Genomic DNA, 23,844 nt, shown 5'->3' with positions numbered 1-23,844 from the left:
GTCAGGCAGACGTGGGACTGTGGTGGAGGAGGTGTGGTGTCAGGCAGACCCGGGACTGTGGTGGCGAGGAGGTATGGTGTCAGGCAGACCTGAGACTTGAAGCACCTAGTTCCATTTGCGGGCCAGCTTTCTATTTTTTGTCATTGTGTTGGGACCTTAGGAAGGTGACTTAGCCTCTCTGAGCTTCAGTTTCTCCGTTGGTAGAAAGGGGGTGATTATACTCCCCCATCCATGGGGTTTGGAGGAAGGCCGTGGGGGTCGTGCTGAGCAGTGCAATGATGCAGCCGTCTGGGTCGGTGCCGAGGGCGCGAGGCTTCCTTCGGAGCTTGTAATCAGAAGTAGCCTCCAAGGCTGGGTGCTGCCAGGAGGAGCTGAGGAGGGGTGAAGGGGCAGTGGGGAGAACAGCTCACACAGCTGGCGGGCAACCTGGGGAGGACAGAGTGGGGTGTGCTGGGCGCTCCAGGCATGTGGCTCCCTTTCCTGTGGGGGAAGGCCAGCATGGGGGCAGGGCCTGGCTGTGTCAGAAACACTCAGACTCTCATGACACATCCAGAGTCCCCGGCCCCACCCAGCCCACGAGAAGGAACGGGGTGGGCAGGTGGGGCCAGATCTGAGAGTTCCCCAGGGAGGGCCATGTGTGGCAGGTTGTGGGGGCAGCGCTGGCACGGCCGGAAACATCTCGGGGTTTGAAGCCAGAGCCTCAGGGGAACTCGAGGGTCCCTGGGACTCCCTCCAGGGTGTCTGACCGTTTATCTTTCGTGGAGTTACAGGCGAAGACATTTCTGTGATGTCTTGAATTCGGCTTTTTCCTGATTTTGAGTAAATGAAAGCCAGCTGGGTGGAGGGAGTCGGGTGCTTTCCCCAAGGAAGGGGCTGAGAGGGTGGTCACACCGGGACCCCAAGGGACGGGGAGCAGCGTTCCCAGGGGCACACAGGCAGCCTCCAAGAGGTGGGGATGCGTTGGGGGGTCCCTGCACTGCTGTGTGCCTTCAGGGCAGCACTGTTTGCATGGCCTCTGAGCTGCAGGGTGACCGCCGGCCCTGGGCTGTCTGTGTCCTGGCTCCCTCGCCCCTCCTGAAGTGACCCCCATGAGACAGGGCAGGCATGTCCTGCGAGCAGCCCTCTGCTGCCCAGCGTGGCCGGGGCTCGGGGGACCACGGCGGCTGCGATTCTGCTCTCTGCAGCTCAGAGTTACTGTCATCCCCGGCAGTCGAGTGCAGAGCCTGGGCCTCCCGGCCTCCCCACCCCCTCCACACAGCCCCGGGACCGAGGCAGCAGCTGGCTTCGGTTTCTGCCATGTTTTTCCAATTATGTGGAATGAGCTAAAAACAGCAGGAGTGGGGCCTTATTTGGGAGTTGCCACCACCGTCCTTGGAAGCTGTTGTCCCTCACGGCCACCCTTCCAGCCCCATCCTCTGTGGAACGTGCCCCTGTTGCTTTGACTTTTGTCACCCGCACATGCCTCCTGCTTGGGGGCCTTTGGGCAGTGGGCTTAGCGGCGTGCTCCCTGCCACTCGGGCCACACATGTCCAGGCCGGCGGCTCTCGGGGCCGTGTCCAGAGGGTGGCCAGGCAGTGCTCCCGGCAGCGCCCAGATGAGGCTGGGGTGCGGCTTGGGGATTTGCGGGCCGCCGGCCACAGCTCACCCAGACAGAGTTTTAACAGATGTTCGTCTGTCAGAGACAGGAAACAAAAAGAAGTCGGGGATGGAGTGGGGGCGGCGGGAGGAACAGAGGGGGCCACTGTGGAGTATGACAGGCAGACTGACAGCTGGAGCCGACGGCAAAGCCCCTCACGTCCATCCGTCTGTCCGGGCGGATTAGCCCGGGGAGCAGGGCCTGCTCAGCTCGGGGCCGAATAACGGGCGTTTGTTCCCAGAGTCTGGCTGTCTTGTCACTTATCAGGGAAGTAGGTCAAAGGGAAAAAAGAAAGGAGGTCCTGCGGGGCTGAGTCTGCCGCTGCCGGGCGGTGATTGGCGTTGACTTTGCAAACAGAAGGCAGCTGCTGTTCTCAGCCATGGACCGTGAATTTTTAATAGCAAGAAAATCAGCTCGCACGGTTCAGGAAGTTGTGGAAGAAGCCTGAGTGGTAACTTTATTTTTTTAATTGAGGTATAACTTGCAGGCAATAAAACGCACACATTTTAACGTGTACATTTGGATTAACTTTGACAGCTGCGTATGTCTGCATGACTACTACCCGCTCTAGCAGAGAGCACTTCCACCACTGGGAAAGCTCCCGGTGCCCCTTTGCTGTCCTCAACCCCCGCCCCCTCCACCACTCTCCTGACTTCTATCACTGTGGATTAGCGTTGCCTGTTCCAGAACTAAATGGAAATAGAACCACGCAGCTGTGCTCTTCTGCTTTTTGGCCTGAATACTCACTTTCAGGGCTGATGCAAGAGGAGAGGGGCGCACCGTATTCCTAGAGAACGCTGTCACTGGGGGGCGGGGGCACAGGTGAATGGCACCTCTTGGGTGGGTGAACTCTGGGTGCCCTTTCCACAGGCTCAGAGTTAGACTGTGGTCACTCCGGCCACTGGTTTTGTAGCCTGCAGCCTCTTCCGTGTCCCCCTTGTGACTGCAGCATAAGCCCGGCTCTGTGCTGACCCCAGACCACCTCCGCAACTCCAACAGCTTCCCTTTATCTTCAGAGGCGAGTTTTGTGCTTGCAGGGTGCAGGCCCTGATGGGACCCCCATGTTGCACAGACAAAGCCCCTGTGTGGCTGTGGGCACTCCTTGTCCTTCCTGCATTTGGTGATGACTCCTTGTTTGGTTTCACTGACCGTGCCCTGTGCCTCTGCTCTCCCTGCCTAGTTCCGTGTGCCCTGGGGTCAGTGATAGAAGACACGGCCCCGGGTCCCCGGTGTGCTGAGCTGACACCTCGGCTGCCACTCACCTGCAGAGAGACACTAGAAGTCTCTGACTCCCCTCCTGGCCCCCACTCTGTTTTTCTACCTTTTACTGCCTATTGCAATGGAAATGCACGGTTTGCCTCTCCCTGCGCACATCCGAGTGTGGACCTCCCTGGCCCTGCTCGTGCTGTGCCCGCCACCCGGAGCACCCTTCCCCTGCCCCCTGCCATAGCACCCCTCCATGCAGACCCCGCTCCTGCACATGGCTCCTCTGCCCGCGCCCAGCCCTCTGAGAGTGTGGCAGGTGTGCTCTGCCACAAAGGAGCAGAGCTGGCTTTGTCCTCTTCCTGTGTCCCACGGCACCAACACCAGGACCCAGGAAACAGGCTGGGAGAGTTCAGTAACACCTTCAAGAGTGTTTAAGAGCTGAGGTTCTTTGGTCTTCAGTGGAGCTGGCAATGACTTTCTCGATTTTGTGAAGAGAAGCCCCCCGTCTCTGTGCCAACTCTGGGGACGTGATTGAATGGAAATCAGAATGTCTGAGTTCCAGCCTCAGCCCTCTGCTGTGTGGCTGTGAAATGCAGGCCCCGTGTGCCTTGCTGACCTGGGAGTGTCGAAAGGACAGTGTCTGGGAAAGGATTTATAAATTGCAGAGCGCCCTGCACTTGTGTTAGATGGGGCCGTGTGAACTACTGGTAGTCAGCTGTCTTCCATCACTCGGGGCAGTGGTATCGTCACATGGTTCCATTCTAATCCGTTATTTTGGCCACTACCACTGAGGCGGAGTGGGTGACTGAAGTAATGTTTGTTGGGGACCACTGCAGCTGTCATGGTCCTGAGTCCTACACCTGGGCACGCCTCCTGGGAGCTGTGTGAGGGGTCATCTGTGGCTGGCCCTGCTTCATTTTTCTTTTTTTTTTTTGAGATAGTGTCTCACTCTGTCACCCAGGCTGGGGTGCAGCAGTGTGATCTCGGCTCACTGCAACCTCTGCCTCCTGAGCTCAAGCGATTCTCCTGCCTTAGCCTCCCGAGTAGCTGGGACTATAGGTGTGTGCCATCACGCCCGGCTAATTTTTTCTATTTTTAGTACAGACAGGGTTTCACCGTATTAGCCAGGATGGTCTCGATCTCCTGACCATCTCGTGATCCACCCACCTTGGCCTCCCAAAGTGCTGGGATTACAGGCGTGAGCTACCATGCCTGGCCAGCCCTACTTCTTAAATGGACCTGAGGCACGCAGTGCTGAGAGCTCGCTGAGGTCTATGGAGGAAGGGCACAGATGGGATCGGGGCCTGGGCATCCTGGCCGGTCCCCAAGGCCTCCTCCACAGGGTTTCCAGGTACAGTGGGGTGGCCTTGCAGAGGGGCGCAGCCGTGCTTCAGGCCGGAGCCAGCTGTAGGGGCCACAGACAGGGTGTCATCAGCAGTACAAATGACCCCTGCTGTTCACTGAACACCTACTGTGTGCCTGGGTTCAGAAAGGCACCCTGTGCTGGCTTTTAAAGAGCAGAGCCCCCTGCCTAAAAGGGGGAATGTGGCCTTTTTCATTTAAGTCACCAACTGTTTTGTACGTCCACGCCCCTAAATTCTTCAGTTCTAGGCAAAGATGAGAGGGCTGCCCAGGCTTCATTTGCCCAACGATGCCACACTGCGCTTGTGAGGCTGTGTTCCCACCAGGGTCCCCAGCAAGGGGCTGCAAGTGTCTAATACCACAGGGAGGGCTGGCATGGTCACTCATGCCTGTAATCCCTGCACTTTGGGAGGCTGAGGTGGGTGGATCACCTGAGGTCAGGAGTTCGAGACCAGCCTGGCCAACATGGTGAAATCCCGTCCCTACTAAAAATACAAAAATTAGCCGGGTATGGTAGCAGGCGCCTGTAGTCCCAACTACTCGGGAGGCTGAGGCAGGAGAATTGCTTGAATTTGAGAGGCAGAGGTTGCAGTGAGCCGAGATCACACCACTGTACTCCAGCCTGGGCGGCAGAGCAAGACTCTCTTTCAAAAACAACACCACCCACAAGGAGGGTCTGTGTCCTGGAGCCTGGCCTCAGGCATATCCCAGTCGCTGGGGCCTGGCCTCAGGCATCTCACTTTGCTGGAGCCCATTTCCCCTTGAGTCTGACATGTGCGAAGCAGGTCACGTTGCTCACTCAAGGTCATTCAGTGACAAGATGGGGCTGGGAGCCGGAGACAGGTCTGTCTGCCGAGGGAGCAGGCACACAGCCCGTCGGATGGCGCTGCCTGCCTGGGAGTGGCCACGCAGCTGTGGGCCTGAGGTTGTGGTGGGGCGTGGAGGCAGAGGCAGGCAGTGGGGGGGCCACAGGAGGTGCTGGCTGGCACCAGGGGATGGGGAGGAAGGGACCCGCCTGCAGGCCCCTTCCCGAGGCCGTCTCTGACTTGGTGCTGTGGCTGCCCCGACCCTAGGCAGAGCAGCGACTTCCCTGTTTTAGAGCTGAGCAGATGGAGCCCCTGACTGCAGGCCAGGGTGTCTGCCGGCTGCTCCTGGCGGGCCACGGTCTCTCCGTGCTCACTGGAAGACCCCCGGCACCATGCGGGTGACAGCAGCCGGCCTCAGGTTCCAGCAGAACCAGCATCAGGCCCAGCCACTTCCCTCGTGCTCTGTCAAAAGTGACCCTATGGTCACTTGGCGCAGGTTCCCGGGTCAAGGTGCTGGGCTGTGGTGGCAGCATTTGCCCAACCACTTACCCCTGGGGGCAGCAGAGACACTTAATCAATTGCTAAAAAACAAAAGTAATCTGGCCTCCTGCCAGCTGGAAAGCCACTGCGGCCAGGCTGCTTATGGCTTTGGGATCTGCACAGTGGACAGTGGCCTGCACTGTGACCCTGTTCGCCCCGCGTGCCCCAGGCCCGGGAGATGGCTAAAGCCCTCTGCCTCCCGTAAGGGCTCCCTGGTGCTGGGAGCAGAGCTGGGGTTGGGCATCTGGGCAGCAGAGGCTGATTCTCAGCTTTCCCTGGATCTCAGTTTTCTGCCACCCGTGTGAAAAGAAGCTGGGAGAACAGAGCCGTCCTGGGGTGGTGCCAGCTGTGGCGGGAGGCCTGCGGTGGGAGCTTCCAGGGGGCACTGGACCTTTCCTGGGTGGCCTGTGGCCTGGGAGCTGCGCTTGGTTTGGTGCAGGAAGGTTGTGTCATCCACTCTGTGTGCAGGGATGACTGGGGCCCTGCGGCTGGGTGATGAGGTGGGATCGAGGTGTCCGGGGCTGCCCTGCCTCCTTCTGCCAAAATAACAAAAATTATCTTGTTTGTTGTGAAAAAACACTATTTTCCCACATTGGGGCGTGGAGGCTATTAACTGTGATGACCTTCTGAGTTCCTGCACACTGGTGACCTGTTGGCAGGGTCTCTTCCTGGCTCTGGCAGGGGTGGCTCAGGCCACTGGATGACCATGTGCTGGCCAGATAGTTCCTGGGGCTGCAGGTGGCTTATTTCGCCCCATCCTGCTCATATCCTGTCGTTCTTCCCGTCAACACATCTCAGACCCTGGAAACCGAATGAGCCTGGGGTGTCAGTACCCACACCCCGAGGCAATTCAGTGGCGAGGTCGGTGGCTCGTTCCCCCACGTTGCCCCAGGAAGAGGGCCTGGTCCCCAGCATCCCGACCCATCTCCCTTGGAGACTGAGAGCCTCTAAGGATAAACCCATTCACCCGTGTTTCAGAGGCTTTTTTGTTTCCTCATATAAAATAATATTTATACATTCACTGTAGCAAGGAAAACATAAAAAATAGTGAAGAAGGCCGGGCGCGGTGGCTCAAGCCTGTAATCCCAGCACGTTGGGAGGCCGAGACGGGTGGATCACGAGGTCAGCAGATCAAGACCATCCTGGCTAACATGGTGAAACCCCGTCTCTACGAAAAAATACAAAAAAACTAGCCGGGAGAGGTGGCGGGCGCCTGTAGTCCCAGCTACTCGGGAGGCTGAGACAGGAGAATGGCGTAAACCCAGGAGGCGGATCTTGCAGTGAGCTGAGATCCAGCCACTGCACCCCAGCCTGGGTGACAGAGCGAGACTCCGTCCCGAAAAAAACAAAAACAACAAACAAACAAACAAAAATAGTGAAGAAAATAGAAATTACCCATAATTTTGCCACCCAGAGTTAGCTGTGTCTATGTGTCTTGTGCACTTTTTTTCTGTTTACGTATCAAATTCGACTTTTAGGGTCAGACGCAGTGGCTCACGCTTGTAATCCCAGCACTTTGGGAGGCTGGAGGCGGGGTGTGGGTCACTCAAGGTTGGGAGTTTAAGACCAGCCTGGCCAACATAGCGAAACTCCATCTTTACTAAAAATAAAAAATTAGCCAGGTGTGGTGGTGGGTGCCTGTAATCCCAGCTACTCAGGAGGCTGAAGCAGGAGAATCGCCTGAACCCAGGAGGCAGAGGTTGCAGTGAGCCAAGATCATGCCACTGCACTCCAGCCTGGCAACAGAGCGAGACTCTGTCTCAAAAAATAATAATAATAATAATAATAATTAATTAAATAAGTAAATAAATAAATTGAGTTTTAGGAGATTCATTCAAACTATGTGTGTTATGTGTCTGATATTTTTTCATTTGTCGTTCGTGCAAATTCCTACCTCATTAACTCTTCCCCAGAGCATGCTGTTTAGTGCCTGTGTCATCACCCATCACGTTGAATGCCCTTGTTTAGATAAGTAAATTTTATTCAGAAATATTTGGGGACATTTTGGTTGTCTCCAGGTTCTTAGCCTTGAGTTTTGCTGTTCTAATGCAGCCATGGTGGTGTCTGGATGCATGAACCTCCATGCGTTCCAACTGCTGCTTCCGCCTGTGTTATCTTAGAGAGGAAATGCTGGGGTCAGCGGCTCCCAGGCTGCTGACCAGGAAGCCTGTGGCGCTTTACAGCCCTTCTGGAAGCGGGAGATGCCCCCACTTAAATGTCGAACAAGCCTTTCCACCTCACCAGCAACTCTGGGCGGCTCCCTTCTATTTGCAGATGACTGCGAAGTTACCATTTTCCACGTTTACTGACTGCTCTTTTTCCTGTTAATTTGCGTTTATGGTCTTTGCTCATTTATTGCTAAGGTTTTGGGGTTGTCCCTATTGACTTGTATGCCTTTTAATTTTTTAAGCAACATTAATAGACTTCATTTTTTTAGAGCGCTTTTAAGTTTACAGAAAAATCAAGGGACAAGTGCCGGGAGTTCCTTCCACCCGCTCCCCTCTTCCCCTTTTCCCCACCTCCCCTCCTTCCCCCATTGTCATTTTCTTTCTGATATTATAAAAGTCACACATGGTTGGGCGCGGTGGCTCACGCCTGTAATCCCAGCACATTGGGAGGCAGAGGCAGGCAGATCACCTGAGGTCAGGAGTTTGAGACCAGCCTGGCCAACATGGTGAAACCCTGTCTCTACTAAAACTACAAAAAATTAGCCAGGTGTGGTGGCGGGGACCTGTAATCCCAGCTGCTCGGGGGGCTGAGGCAGGAGAATTGCTTGAACCTGGGAGGCAGAGCCTGCAGTGAGCCGAGATCGCGCCACTGCACTCCAGCCTGGGCAATAAGAGTGAAGCTGCATCTCAAAAACAAAGTCACACACGCTTCTTGTATGAGGGTCGTTTGGCCGAGGGGCCAGTTGGAACAAGCCATGAGCTCGGAGTGCTTTTTACATATTTACATGGTTGAGAAGAAAATCGGGAGAATAATGTTTTGGGACATGGGGAAATGACACGAAACTCGCATTTCAGTGTCCATAAATGAAGTTTTGTTTGCTCCCAGCTGTGTTGACTGAGGCAGACTGCCTTCCCACAGCTGCGGCAGAGCTGAGGAGGCGGGAAGGAGACCGTGCAGGCCGCAGCACCGAAAATATTTGCTCTCTGGCCCTTCCCAGAGTGCTTGCCGCCCTCTGTCCGACAGCTCAAAGGAAGGATAGGACCCGTCCGATGATAACCACTGTTGACATTTGAGCGCGTTTCCTTCCCGGCTTTTGTGTGAGAGTGGCAGTCTGTTTGCTTTTGTGGTTGGGATCTGCTGCACGCACGGCGGGCTGTTTGCATGAGGCTTCCTGGAGGACAGGGCTGGGCTCCGAGCTGGACGCAGTGGGGCGTGTCCTGCACGCAGTGGGGCCTCAGAAGAGAGCTGTAGCGGGCGGGGCAACGCCAACGCTAGTGGGTGCCAGGCCTCCACACTCAGATCAGCCCCGGCGACAGGTTCGGGCCACCCTCTGTCCGGCCTCCGTGCAGTGGCCCAGGCCGTCCCCTCTGCCTGGCACACTTGCCTCTGGCCTTCCGCTGAAGCGCTTCTATTACCGTCTGCTCACCGCTGGGACGTGGGTACGTTGAATTGTGTCCCTCAAGGAGATATGCTGAAGGTCTAACCATAGACCTAGTTTGGAAACAGGGTCTTGGCAGATGTAATCAAGCGAGGATGAGGTCACCCTGGAGTAGGGGGCCTGTATCCACGGTGCTGGTGTCCTCATAAGAGCAGGAGAGCAGACACTGACACTCAGGGGTGAAGGCTGCGTGGAGGCAGAGCAGGGCTTAGTGTGACGGAGACCATAAGCCAAGGAACTCCAAGTATTTCCTGCAGCACCAGAAGCTGGAAGAGGCCAGGAAGGATCCTCCCCTGAAGCCTTCAGAGGGAGTCTGTCCCTGCAGACTTTTGACGCTGGGGGTGCGTGCCTTGGCGGGGGCGGTGGGGGAGTACATTTCTGATGTTAGAAGCCACCTGGTTGGCGGCAATGTGTCACAGCAGCCCCTCGCAGGTCCTGCATGTCCATGTGGTCAGGAACAGAGGTGAGCAGGGATGGATGGTGCTGAGCTGGACGTGTCCATGACATCGGGCCATCCCTTGGGACTACTTTTTTGTTTTGAGGACAAGGCTGCCTACTAGGAAGCTGTGCCCTGCCTGGCCCTTGCCCCAGGCCCCTGCCCTGTGCTTGGCCGTGCGGAAGGGATGTCGTCCTTCTCTCCTGCATGCGTGCGGGAAGGGGAGAGGTCAGCAGCCCGCCTGGAGGAGGCTCGGGTGAGGGAAAGGTTGCACTTTCAGGCAACGTTGTGGGGCTGGCTATTTGTTTAAACAACCCCAAAGAAAACCATTTGGCCAAACTGTTAGTTTCTAAACAATTTACTTCCTTGGTGTTTAAATAAACTCCTACCTAGGCTCTGTAGCTGGTCCCAGGGAAGTCCCCTGCACAGTCCCCTGCACCTGCCCCTCCCAACCCCAGGTCTGCTTCCCCGTGGCCATGGCTGCTGCTTGGACCTCTCTACACACAGAACCTCCTGGAGGCCAGCTGTAGGCACCAGCCTTGGCAGGCATCTGGCAGAGCCCAGGCTGCTGGCGCTCTCTCTGCAGCTGCTCCCTGCTGGCCTAGCTGGACAGAGTCCCCACCACCCCCGGGGTCACCTCTGTGCTGGTCACCGCTCACTCAGAGCTTCAGGCAAATGGGTTGGGTCCTGCCTCTCTCCCAGCTGTCTCCGGTCTCTGCAAAACTCAAAAACCTCACATGTCTTGCAGCCTGAGGGGTGTCAGAGGCTCCTCCTCGGAGTCGATAAACACCTGCAGATTCACCCAGCAGTGAAGGACCGCCTCCCACAGAGGTTTCTTTACTCTGAGCAATTGGAAGGGATGCCGAGAATGGGTTCCTGACGGTAGGACTGGAGGCCCTTTGCTGACCTAGTTAACAGAGGGCTAGGGCTGGGTGTGCTCAGCCCCTGAAGGTTCTAGACCCATTTGGGACACCCCGCCAGAACCTGCCACGTAGTGACAGCTACCTAAATCTCAGAGGCTCTTGAGCGGGAGGAGCAGACCCCCCCAGTCTCAGCAGGTCCGCCGCACAGACCCCATAACCCTAGCCTGCCTTTGCGGTGCAGTTTGTGGCTGTGTATTCACGGGTGGTGTCGTTCACCTAAGGTCTCTGCCCTGTGACCCCAAGGGCGTCCTGAGGGCAGATCCCAAGTCTGTTTCGTCCAGCCTCCTTCCCTCGCAGCTGGTCCAGGGCCTGACCTGCAGTAGCTTCCCACAGAGCTACTGGTGGGATGGTGAAGGCAGCCAGGCGGCAAGTGAAAACCGCGCTTCCTGCATGTGCTGGCTCCTGGGATTGAAGTGTTTGAGGAAGCGAAGTGAGCTTTCCTCTCGTGGCTGTGTGTCCTTGGGCCGGGAACTTGCCCTCTCTTAGCATCGGGGTCCTTGTCAGTAGGATGGGGCATCCTCAGAGCTCAGGGGGTGTGGTGTGTGAAAAGTGCGCTATTGTGTTACTTTAATGATTTGTTATGTTTTGTTTTGTTTTTGAGATGAAGTCTCACCCCAACGCATAGGCTGGAGTACAGTGGCGTGATCTCAGCTCATTGCAACCTCTGCCTCGTGGGTTCAAGTGGTTCTCCTGCCTCAGCCTCCCGAGTAGCTGGGATTACAGGTGTGCGCCACCACGCCCGGCATATTTTTGTATTTTTAGTAGAGACGGGGTTTTGCCATGTTGGCCAGGTTGGTCTTGAACTCCTGACCTCAGGTGATCCACCCGCCTCGGCCTCCCAAAGTGCTGGGATTACAAGCATGAGCCACGACGCCCGGCCTACTTTAGTGATTTCTTAGGAGGACAGAGGGAACGGGCTGGCAAGGCAGGCTTGGAATGTGTTTTGGGATCGAGCGCCGGTTTCTGTCTGGCCCTGGTGTTCTCTGTGGGGCCACGATGGACACACTGCTGAGGTCAAGCGTGACTTGTCTCGCACTATGCCTGGCAGTCTTGTAAAGTTCTGTAGACACCATGTAAACAGGGTTCTTCTGGCCAACCCCTTGGGGACTTCAGGACTGTGATCTCCCCACCGTGGCTGATTAAGCAGGGACTCTTGGCGAAGTGGAGTCTCTGGTCCCCTCCAAGTTATAGCTAGACAGGGACTCGGGCACTGCCAAGTCTGGCTGATTATTCACTGGATGAGAAGACAGGCCCAGAGAGGCGCAGGAACCTGCCTGAGGTCACTCAGCATGGACAGGCCCCAGAGGTGTCGGTCTCAGATTCTCCCTGCTCATCCCCTGGATGTAGTGCTGCTGTGGGCGTGGGGCTGTGCTGGGGGCCGTGGAGAGCAGGGGGCTTGCGCCAGGACCCCAGTGAGCCAGTGGGGGCGGTGCCCTCGCCGTGGGGTAGACTGGGGGCGCGGGGCGGCCATCCACTGGGGTGCGGGAGGAACGGCTTCCCTGCAGAGGTGGCGGTGCCGTGTGACCCGGACCTTGAAGGACAGGTCCATTGTCAACAGAACATTTTGGGAGTGGAGCCTAGAGGGAAAAAGTGTGTTGAAATTCAGAGATTCCCCCTCCTCCTACCAATATACACCAAATCGGACGCCTCTGACCAGATCTGAATTTGGCTCTCAGATATTTCCATCATAGCTGGGCATTTAGGGCACCTTCCAAGTGCTGCCTGCACCTCACTGTCCCCAGCCTGCCTGCCTGCCTCAGTTTCCCCAGCCCTGGGCCTGTGTCGCTGTCGCCACCACCTCGGCGCCCTCTAGTGGAGGAATCAGATTATGCACTCCGGGGCTTGGAGCGGGAGTCGGGAGGGGCTCCTGTCCTTCCTTGAAACGTTGGACGCCGGGATCCTGGAACAGTCTCTGCATTCCTCCTGGCAAGAGCCAGAGCCTGGGCGCAGGGGACCATCGGTTGTTTGAAGGCTATAGCCTGGCAGGGCACTCAGGAGACCTGGCAGTTGGCTGCAGGGCCAGGTCTAGGGGCCAGGGCATGAGGGAGGCTCTGGGCTGGTTTAGCCTCGGGCCCCTTTTCAGATTGTGACCCGGGCCCCTGTGCAGGGTCATGGCCACAGGACGCTGGGAGGGGTCTCTGACCCTGACCTTCTTGGCTCTGTGCATCCTTGAGACCAGAAAGGTTTGGAACAAGTGAGTAGATGATGCCCTAACTCGCAGCAGCCTTGGCAGGATCTGTGTCGGGATTCTAGGGCACCCTGGGGGCCCCGGTGTGCATGGGTGTCCACTTGCAGTTTCTGCAGGAAGCTCTGATAAATCCCAACCGGGGGTCCTAGGACACAGTCAGAAATGCTGCTGCTGCTGTGTGGAGCCTCGGGCCATGGGGGTCAGGAGCATGTGGAGGGTGGGCCACGGGGGTTCAGAAGAGAATCCCGTAATCTGCCCGACCTGCAAACTGAGAATCCCACTGGAGGGCCATGGCTGAAAGGTCGGGGGGGTCTCCATGCGTCCTGTGGAGTGGGTGGTGAGGGATCCTTGGGTTTGCATGCCACTGGGCCTGAGTGGCAGGACCCTGTCCACAGCTGATCCCTGGGCCATGCTGCTCAGATGCTCTCGGAGTGTTGCTGTGGTCCCCGAGGGAGTCTGAGTTCAGCTTCTCTTGTGCCGGTCATACGCTGTCAGGCCACGCTGGAGAGTTAGGCAGGGCACAGATGCCCGGAGCAGAGAGAACTTTCCTTGGGGATTTAACACATGCAAATCTTGAGGGCTGGCAAATCCTGCCCTCAGCTAGAGTGGGGGCTTTTATTTGAGACCAGAATCACCTGAGCATCCTCCTGTCCCCAGTTGTGTCCAGCCTGTCTGCAGGGACATCCTGAGAGGACCAGGTTCTCCCCTCATCCACCTGCCTAAGTGCCACTCTGAACCCTGCCCACCCGTGCTGTGGAGGGGCTTGACCTCAAGCTGCTCTGCCAGCAGCAGGCGTGGCCCCCGGGGTGCAGCAGAGACCCAGGTGGCTGTGGGGTGGCTGTTTCGTAGCGTGGTTCTGAAACTTAGTTGGAAGTGCACGGATAGTGCTTTGGCTGTTCTCTGTGGGACCCTATTTAGAAACCAGGTGTGAGTTACTGGGGGTCATTGCTACGTTCCGGTGGCCCAGCTGTGTGGAGGCCGCAGTGGAGCCCCTCCAAGGAGCCAGGGCCCCGGGTCGAGCCGTGACGAGAACACACGCCCCGGAGGTGTTTCTCGTCTCGCTCCTGTGTTGCCTGGTGTGTCAAGTGGTCACGAAACTGTGTTAGCTCTTAGTGTTCCTGAAAGTGCCCCCAGGTCTCAGGCCTCAGAACCAGGCTTTCCCTTCATCTCGGTGGCCCGGGAGCATCTGGGCAATGAGTAAAGCGGGTGATTCACTTGACGGGTGCGTCTGGTCCTGCCTAGGAGCCCCCTGGCGTGATCCTGGGGCTTGAAGCTGCCCTTGGGTGGTGGAGGGGAGGGAGAGATGAAGTGGCATCGAGCTGGGGAAGAAGGGTGAGCCCCTGCAAGGCGGGCATGCTGGGGACACTGAGCAGCATGGCCCACAGGTGGGTGAGCCCCTGCAAGGCGGGCATGCTGGGGACTCTGAGCAGCATGGCCCACAGGTGGGTGAGCCCTTGCAAGGCGGGCATGCTGGGGACACTGAGCAGCGTGACCCACAGGTGGGTCTGCCCCTGCAAGGCGGGCATGCTGGGGATACTGAACAGTGTGGCCAGCAGGTCGTACCCGCCAGGATTTGTGGTTGGGGCTGGTTTGTGGCCAGGAGAGGGGCTGGCAGGAGACAAGGGGGACTGTGAGGCAGCTCCCACCCAGTGGTTGAAGCTCGATGGCCTGGCTGTGTGGCTCTCAGCTGGGTGCATAACCTCTCTGTGCCTCGGTTCTCTCATCTGTAAAGTAAGGAAACAAACAGTGCCAGCCTCCCAGAGCTGTCATGAGGATGAACAAGTGACCATGTAGCATGGGCTGGGTGCGTGTCACCTAACATCACCAGCCTTTGCAAGGAGAGCCCTGGGGGCCTGGCTGAGTCTTTCCCTTGCCCGGCCCACCCCAGGCCTAGTCTTGTGCCTGCTGTGGGCCCTTGACCCCTGACCCCACTGCACCTGTCTCCACAGGAGCCGAGGAGGTGCTGCTGCTGGCCCGGCGGACAGACCTACGGAGGATCTCGCTGGACACGCCGGACTTCACCGACATTGTGCTGCAGGTGGATGACATCCGGCACGCCATTGCCATCGACTACGACCCGCTGGAGGGCTACGTCTACTGGACAGATGACGAGGTGCGGGCCATCCGCAGGGCGTACCTGGATGGGTCTGGGGCGCAGACGCTGGTCAACACCGAGATCAACGACCCCGATGGCATCGCAGTTGACTGGGTGGCCCGAAACCTCTACTGGACCGACACGGGCACGGACCGCATCGAGGTGACGCGCCTGAACGGCACCTCCCGCAAGATCCTGGTGTCAGAGGACCTGGACGAGCCCCGAGCCATCGCACTGCACCCGGTGATGGGGTAAGACGGGCGGGGCCTGGGGCCTGGAGCCTGGGCCAGGCCAAGCACAGGCGAGAGGCAGATTGACCGGGACCCGTCATTCTGGGGCATTGTCTTGCATCAGAATCCAGAGGAAAGCTTGTTAAAACACTGGCAGCTGGGCCCCACCCCCAGAGTGGTGATTCAGGAGCTCCAGGGCGGGGCTGAGGACTTGGGTTTCTCACAAGCACCCCAGTGGTCCAGTGCTGCTGCTGGGTCCATGCGTAGAAAGCCCTGGAGACCTGGAGTGAGCTCTTCGTTCCCCAGCTTCAGTTTCTTATCTGTAGAATGGAACGGTCCACCTGGGTGATTTCCAGGATGACAGTAGTGACAGTAAGGGCAGCCTCTGTGACACTGACCACAGTACAGGCCAGGCCTCTTTTTTTTTTTTTGAGATGGAGTCTCACTCTGTCATCCAGGCTGGAGTGCAGTGGCGCGATCTCAGTTCACTGCAACCTCTGCCTCCTGGGCTCAAGTGATTCTCCTGCCTCAGCCTCCTGAATAGCTGGGATTACAGGCGCCTGCCACTGTGCTCGGCTAATTTTTGTATTTTTGGTAGAGACGGGGTTTCGCCATGTTGGCCAGTCTGGTCTCAAACTCCTGACCTCAGGTGATCCACCTGCCTCAGCCTCCCAAAGTGCTGGGATTACAGGTGTGAGCCACCATGCCTGGTCAAGCCAGGCCTCTTTTAACACTTTGCACATCGTCGGTCTTTTCATTCAGGGGGGTAGGTACAGTTGTACAGTTGAGGACACTGAAGCCCAGAGAGGCTCAGGGACTTGCCCAGGGTCACACAGCAGGAGGTGGCAGGTGTGGGGCTGGGCCTGGCAGCGTGACTCTAGCTTTGCAGCATAGAAGTCTGTGAAAGCAGAGAGCTTGTCGGTCGGTAGGGGAGCCTTTCTGAGACCCGCCCCAGCGGCTCAAAGGGTAGTAGCCAGGGGCCTTCCTGAGGGCTCATAACCCGGAACACTGAATGGGAAAACCCTGATGGAGGAGGCGCACTGGAGCTGGGGGTGCCGATGGGACGTCCCAGAGGAGCTGGGAGGTCAGTAGCAGTGCCTCCTTCCGTGGAGCACTTAGTGGGAGCCAAGTGTGTTTCCAGGCTCATGGCCCTGGGACCTGAAGCTCAGAAGGTGAAGGAACTTGCCCAGGGTGCCTGTCGGGCAGTGGCGGGCAGAGGATTTTCGGGCTGTGGAGCCTGTGCTCGTGGCCCGGCCCTGGGGGTTGCGAGCGTGCTGGCCAGGGAGCTTTTCCTGCAAGTGGACTGGTGTCTAGAAGCCAGCGTGTCAGGCAGCAGGCAGCTGGAGCACAGCAGGCAGCGGGCAGGGCTCGAGCAGCCCTCTGTGGACCCTGGTGCACGGCAGCATGTGGGCGAGGGCTGCTCCATGTCAGTGGCTGAAGGGCTGGGTTGTGTCCCGACGAGGGCGAATGATGGTAGGAAGTGGGGCTCCCTGGGGCTTTAGCAGGAGGAGGCAGAAAAACTGGTTGCCAGCCACAGTGAAGGGAACCTGGCCCTGAGGTCAGGAGCTTGGTCAGGTCACTGCCTCCATGGGCCTCGGTGTCCTCATCTGTGACAGAGGAAGGGATGGGGGAGCCGATTGCGAGGTCCCTCCTAGCCCTGGTTTCATGAGTCTGAAGATCCCAGGGAAATGGGCTTGGCAATCTGACGTGTGAGGTTGTGGGGTCCAGGGAGAGGCACCGAGCTGGAAACAGGAGGCAGAGGGGCTGGCCGGCTGGGTCAGACAACCAAAGCAGAGGCTGTGACCTGGGGCCCCAGAATCTCCACCCCTGAGCTGCCACCCCAGGATCTGGGTTCCCTCCTTGGGGGGCCCCAGGGAACAAGTCACCTGTCCGTTGCACAGGGGAGCCCTTCAGCTATGTGCAGAAGGTTCCGCTCTGCCCCTTCCTCCTCTGGGTGCTCAGCTCCTCCAGCCCACCAGTCAGACGTGAGGCTGTCCCGGACCCTGGGCAAGGTCGTTTCTGTCCACTGACCTTTGGAATGGGAGATGAGCTCCTGGCTCCTGAGAGTCCAAGGGCTGGTGCGGTGAAACCTGCGCAGGGTGGCAGTGGGCATCCCTGTCCCAGGGGACCCTCCAGGGGCTCTGATCACTGGGCTTGCCCCTGGCACGCTCAGTCCTCCAGCACTTACTGACACCAGCATCTACCAACACCAACATTTCCAAACACCAGCATTGACCAACACTGACATTTACCGACACCAACATTTACCAACGCCAGCATCTACCAACACACTTACCAATGCTGACATTTACCGACACATTTACTGACACCGACATCTACCGACACCGACATCTACGTCACCATTTACTGACACCGATATTTACCGACACCGACAGTTACGAACGCCAAATTTCCCAGCGCCATTTACTGACACCAGCATTTACCGACACTCACGTTTACCAACACCTACATCTACTGACACCGACATTTACCAACACCGACATTTACCGACACCAAATTTCCCAGCGCCGACATCTGACATTTACCGACGCAGACATTTACCAATGCCGATGTTTACTGACACCAACATTTAGCCATGTGATGGGGACCAACTCGGGGACAGGCCTTGCCCTTGGCACTCCTCGGGGACAGGCCTTGCCCTTGGCACTGGGGATGCCACAGAGACCAGACGGACGCGTGGAGTCACGGACTTCCGCTTCTTTTCCAGCCTCATGTACTGGACAGACTGGGGAGAGAACCCTAAAATCGAGTGTGCCAATCTGGACGGGCAGGAGCGGCGTGTGCTGGTCAATGCCTCCCTCGGGTGGCCCAACGGCCTGGCGCTGGACCTGCAGGAGGGGAAGCTCTACTGGGGAGACGCCAAGACAGACAAGATCGAGGTGAGGCTCCCGTGGACGTGTTTGATCCAGGAGGCCTGGCCCTGCCCGGCTGTCTCTGGGCTCCCGAGAGGCCAGGTCCGGCCACCCCCTGCAGCCAGACATATGTATTGGCGAGGCACTGGGTGCCTGTGCTCTGCTGTTTGGCCAGATGGAATGCTTGAAAAAATAGTTACGGTGCTTTCTGACAAAAACGCCTCGAGAGGGTAGCACTGCACAATGTCCTGTGGTTACGTTAAGATGTTATCATTGGGCTGGGCGCCTGTAGTCACAGCTACTTGGAGACTGAGGTGGGAGGATCGCTGGAGCCCAGGAGTTTGAGGCCAGCCCGGGCAAAGGGGACACAGGAATCCTCTGCACTGCTTTTGCCACTTAGTGTGAGACTTACACTATTTCACAGTACAAAATTAAGACAAAAAATTAATCACACGTCTGCCACCCCATTGAAGACATAAAACATGGGTGTTGTTGAAGCCAGAGGCAGCCGCTGGCCTCAGTTTGGTGATTTGTTCCCAAGTGGTTGAAGACAGTTTTGTTCTTCCGTGGATGTCAGTTGTCCCTGTGCTGGGTGCAGCCTCGCCCTGCCACTGTGGTCGAGTTTCAGTGGCCTTGTCCAGTGGGTGTGCTTTGGCAGCTTGCTTTTTGCTCACCTGTGGAGCCTCTGTTGAGCTTTTTTGTTTGTTTTGTTTGATTGTTTGTTTTTGTTGTCTTTATTGTTGTTGTTACCCAGGCTGGAGTGCAGTGGCATGATCATGGCTCACTGCAGCCTCCATCTCCCTGGGCTCAGGTGATCCTCCTGCCTCAGCCTCTGAGTAGCTGGGACTACAGACATACACCACCACGCCCAGCTAGTTTTTGTGTATTTTTTTTTTTTTTTGTAGAGATGGGGTTTTGCCATGGTGCCCAAGCTGATCTCAAACTCCTGAGGCACAAACGATCCACCTGCCTCAGCCTCCCAAAGTGCTGGGATGACAGGCATGAGCTGTCACTCCCAGCTCAATGATTTTCTTTATTGTGGTAAAATAAACATAGCACAAAATTGGTGATTTTAACCATTTTACAGTGAACAATTCAGGCTGGGTGCAGTGGCTCACACTTGTAATCCCAGTACTTTGGGAGGCTGAGGTGGGCAGATCACCTGAGGTCAGGAGTTCGATACCAGTCTGGCCAACATGGTGAAACCCCGTCTCTACTAAAACTACAAAAATTAGCTGGGCATGGTGGCAGGTGCTTGTAGTCCCAGCTACTTGGGAGGCTGAGGCAGGGGAATCGCTTGAACCCCGGAGGCAGAGGTTGCAGTGATCCGAGATCATGCCACTGCACTCCAGTGTGGGCGACAGAGCAAGATTCTTTCTTGAAAAAATAAATAAATAACAACGTTTTAAAAAGTGAACAATTGGCCGGGCGCGGTGGCTCAAGCCTATAATCCCAGCACTTTGGGAGGCCGAGATGGGCAGATCACGAGGTCAGGAGATCAAGACCATCCTGGCTAACATGGTGAAACCCTGTCTCTACTAAAAATACAAAAAATTAGCCAGGCGTGGTGGCGGGCACCTGTAGTCCCAGCTGTTCGGGAGGCTGGGGCAGGAGAATGGCGGGAACCCGGGAGGCGGAGCTTCAGTGAGCCGAGATCGCACCACTGCACTCCAGCCTGGGCGACAGAGCCAGACTCCGTCTCAAAAAAAAAAAAAAAAGTGAACAATTCAGGGGCGTTTAGTATGAGGACAATCTCTGCTTCTGTCTACTTCTAGAAATCGTCTCCCCTGAAGGAAGTCCCATGTCGGTCAGCACTCACGCCCATTCTCCCCTCGCTCTTAGCCTCTGTCAACCACTAATCTGCTGTCTGTGTCTGGGGATTCGCTTCTTCTGGACATTTTGTGTGACTAGAATCCTGCAATACGTGGCCCCATGTGTGGCTTCTTTCCATAGCATTGCGTTTTCAGGATTCATCCCCACATTGTCACACGTTATCAGAACCTCATTCCTGACTGGGTGCAGTGGGTTAGGCCTGTAATCCTAACACTCTGGGAGGCCAAGGGAGGAGGATCACTTAAGGCCAGGAGTTTGAGACCAGCCTGGCCAGCATAGCAAGACCCCATCTACAAAAACATTTTTAAAGTTAGCTGAACGTGGTAGTGGGCACTTGTGGTCCCAGCTACCTGGGAGGCTGAGTTGGAAGGATCGCTTAAGCCAGGAGGTCCAGGCTGCAGTGAGCTGTGATTGCACCACTGCACTCCAGCCTGGGCAGCAGAGCAAGACCTTTTCTCAAAAAAAAAAAAAAAAAAACAAAGAAATTCCTTCCTTGTTGTGTCTGGATGACATCCCATTGTATGGCCAGAGCACATTTTGTTTGTCCATTTTTTGGGCGGTGGGCAGTGGTTTCCACCTTTTGTCTACTATGAATAATGCTGCTGTGAACATTTGAATGCAAGTTTTTGTTTGAACACCTGTTGTGAATTATTTGGGTATATGCGTAGGGGTAGGATTGCTGAGTCCTGTGGTAATGTTAGGTTTGACTGAGGAACCATTTTTTTGTTTGTTTGTTTGAGACAGAGTCTCGCTCTGTCGCCCAGGCTGGAGTGCAGTGGCACGATCTCCACTCCTTGTAAGCTCCGCCTCCCAGGTTCACGCCATTCTCCTGCCTCAGCCTCCCGAATAACTGGGACTACAGGCTCCCGCCACCACGCCTGGCTAGTTTTTTGTTTTTTTTTTTAGTAGAGACGGGGTTTCACCATGTTGGCCAGGATGGTCTCCATCTCCTGACCTCGTGATCCGCCCACCTCGGCCTCCCAAAGTGCTGGGATTACAGGCATGAGCCACTGCTCCCGGACTATACCGTTGTCAGTAGTGGCTGTGCTGTTCTGTATCCCCACCGGCAGTGTGTGAGGGTTCTGACTTTACCTCCTCACCAACGCTTCTTTTCCGTTTAAAAAAATATTCAGCCAGGTGCCCTGGCTTACACCTGTAATCCCAGCACTTTGGGAGGCTGAAGTGGGCAGATCACCTGAGATCAGGAGTTCGAGAGGAGCCTGGTCAACATGGTGTAACCCCGTCTGTACCAAAAATATAAAAATTAGCCGAGCGTGGCGGTGGGCACCTATAATCCCAGCTACTTGGGAGGCTGAGGCAGGAGAATGGCGTGAACCCGAGAGGTGGAGGTTGCAGTGAGCCGAGATCGCACCACTGCACTCCAGCCTGGGCCAAAAAAAAAAACACCAACCCAAAAAAAAAAAAAAAAAAAAAAAAAAAAAAGACCAACCGAGGAATTACAGTAGGGGTGTCTTAGTAGCAGAAGGGGGGTTGTGGAGCAGACCACCCTGCGGTCACGCACTGGAAGCTCATTCCCTGATGATTTGGAGCTCATCACTGGGGGCCTAAGGAGAGATACTGAAGGATGAGGAGTGATGCGCGAGGCATGGGTGTCTTTGGTGGCCGGAACTTGGGGACTGTTGGGGTACTTTACTGCAGGCCTTCTCAGGGCCCTTCATATGCTTACACAGGCTGTTTCTAAGAGGGGGATACATTGCTTACGCCTTCTCAGACTGCCTTATCAAGGGTCCATTTCTTTCCCTGCTGTGGTCCTGGTGGCACACTCTCTGGGAACGTGCAGGTGGATGCTGAGACCCGCCCTGCCATCCACCTGCACATCCAGAGCTGACTTAGCCTTGAGATTCCTGCCAGCAGCTCCTCCTGCTCTGGGACACCTCGGATGTGCCCATGGAGACGCTGGTTCTGTGTTTTCTGCTGGAGTTTGGTGCGTCTTTTCCTCCTGCAAGTGGGCACCGCTCCTGGGTATGTCCGCAGGCTTCTGCGAGTCACGGCCGCTTCTCAGGTCCTTGCTCAGCGCCAGGAGCAAACCCTTCTGGCACTTTGTTCAGGGGTGGATGCGCCATGTTCCTGCTGTGGACCCCCGTCTCACGTGAGGGTCTCGGGCCTGCAGGCTCATTCAGCAAACACCTGCTGAGCATGTAGTGTGTGCCATCTGCGTCCCAGGCCATGGCGGGGACAGTGGCTGCTGCTGGGGTTGTGGTAGCTTCTGAGGGCTCTGGGGACAGCTGAGGTGTAAGGAGCCACGGCTCCCTGCGGGTGCAGCTGGACTCCAGGTGGAAGAGATGGTTGGGGGAGGTATAAATGGGGTCAGGAAGGAGACACATTTGGAACAATGCGAACATTTCTAAGATGCTTTGTCAGGAGGCAGCCGAGTGGCCAGCCCAGGTACTGAGGAGCCCACACCAGCCCTGGACGTGTTTTGCCGCTCACCTTTGCTGGAGAGTGGCGGGAGAGAGGATTCAATTCCACGCAGTGGCGTGCGCAGCTGGTCTCTGTGGAGCTGGGCGCTGGAAGGAACGTGCTTTCTGGGGGGCTAGCCGGGCCCTGCCTTTGAGCAGACGATCAGGCTCCAGGTTTTCAGCTCCCGGTGCATGAGAGGACTTCTTGGGCAGCTGTGGCTGATCCCTTGATGAATTGGGAGAAGAACAAAGGTCTATGAAATGAGGTTTCATGTGGATGGCATTAGAGACGCCCACATCAGGTTTATAGAGTGGAGCAGAGATGGCGGATGGGTGTGGGAGGCCCCTCCTGCTGGTCTTGTCTGTGACAGCTGTCCTGGGAATCAGCTTCCAGGCCGCCCCAGCAGCCTGACTGACACACACAGGGGTTTTAGCCCCATCCTGCGACCAGCTGTTGCCATCATCAGTGACAGCTGGGAGTGGCGGTGGCTCCAGCCCTGGGCGTCCTCCTCACCTGCTAGGGCCCACCCAGGGCAGTCCTGACACCCGAGGGTTGCTTGGAGCTGCATTCGGGTCCTGCCCCATCGTATATGAGGCCCGAGTGGTTGTGGGCTGAGGCCCCCTGGATGCAGCCCCACCTCCCTTCTGCTTCCCATAGCTGCCTCTTCTCACCATTTTTCCAACCTCCTAGGCTAGGACTTCCAGTGTTGTGCTGGCTTTGCCCCTGGGACACCTCCTTAGCCCTCTTCCTGAGTCTAGAGCCCCGGAGGTTGGAAATTCTGGCCCCTGGGACACTTGCAGCCACACTCAACTTCTCCTGTGAGCCTCCAGCGTGTCCCCTCAGGACCAAACCCTCTCGTTCTTGCCTCCCCGCCCACCTGGGCTCAGCCAGGGGAAGGCCTGGCTGGGAGCGTCTCCCCTCTGCCCTGCCCTTCTCCCCTCTGCCCTGCCACGGCTTTTATATCCTGTGCCACAAGACACGACTGTGTGTGAAAGTGGCAGGGTCTGGCATCTCTGCAGGTCTCCGAGGCCCACGCTCCAGTGCTGCTCTTCCCACCCGCTGGCCGTGCCCTCATGCTGAGCCAGGGACAGCCCAGCCCTTTCTCAAACCCCAGCCCTGTGTGTCCAGCTGCCCCCGGCCCTCTCCCCTGGAAGCCTGGGTCACTCCAGCCGTATGCCGTGGTGCGGACAGCCTGCCTCCTTGGCCGCCCAGGGAAGATCCTCTTTCCAAATGGCGACACCTGGTCCCTGCCAGGAAGCTGGAAGCTGTGGCCCTTCCACGCCCCTCCAGGGTTTGTGCGCTTGCTTGCCCGAGTTCCCATCGCCATCGTCATCATCACCATCATCATTGTCATTTTGCGTGTCTGTGAGCCGACCTGGTCTCCCAAAGCAGAGACCCTCTGAGGTCCAGCTTGAGTTGGGGTCTCCATGCTGACCCCTGATGGCAACTCGGGACGTACCAGGTCTGGGTCAGGAGTGACCCCCAAACCTCGTGCCCTTCGAGAGGCACCCCTGACTTTTGCTAAGTGGGTGGAGGTGACATCACTCACAGCAGGAGTTATGGGACAGGGTCTGTTGGCTGCACTGTGCTCCCAGGGATCTGGGGAGAGGCTACACCCCTGGGCTTTGGCACTGCAGAGCCGTGTGTGTGTGTGTGTGTGTGTGTGTGTGTGTGTGTGTGTGTGTGTG

At 56.9% G+C, this 23,844-nt stretch overlaps 1 protein-coding gene across 1 annotated transcript in view; it reads left to right on the top strand.

Annotated features, from left to right (window-relative positions):
• Positions 1-23,844, top strand: part of LOC111522423 (low-density lipoprotein receptor-related protein 5-like) — a 57,462-nt gene that overhangs the window by 24,719 nt on the left and 8,899 nt on the right. The window contains 2 exon segments of the mRNA XM_026447662.1: positions 14,654-15,050; positions 17,758-17,929. Coding sequence (XP_026303447.1) covers positions 14,654-15,050; positions 17,758-17,929 — 569 coding nt within the window.

The sequence above is a fragment of the Piliocolobus tephrosceles genome, chromosome 13, assembly GCF_002776525.5.
Source record: "Piliocolobus tephrosceles isolate RC106 chromosome 13, ASM277652v3, whole genome shotgun sequence".
Lineage (NCBI taxonomy): Eukaryota > Metazoa > Chordata > Mammalia > Primates > Cercopithecidae > Piliocolobus > Piliocolobus tephrosceles.
This window is presented reverse-complemented; position numbering and strand designations above follow the sequence as displayed.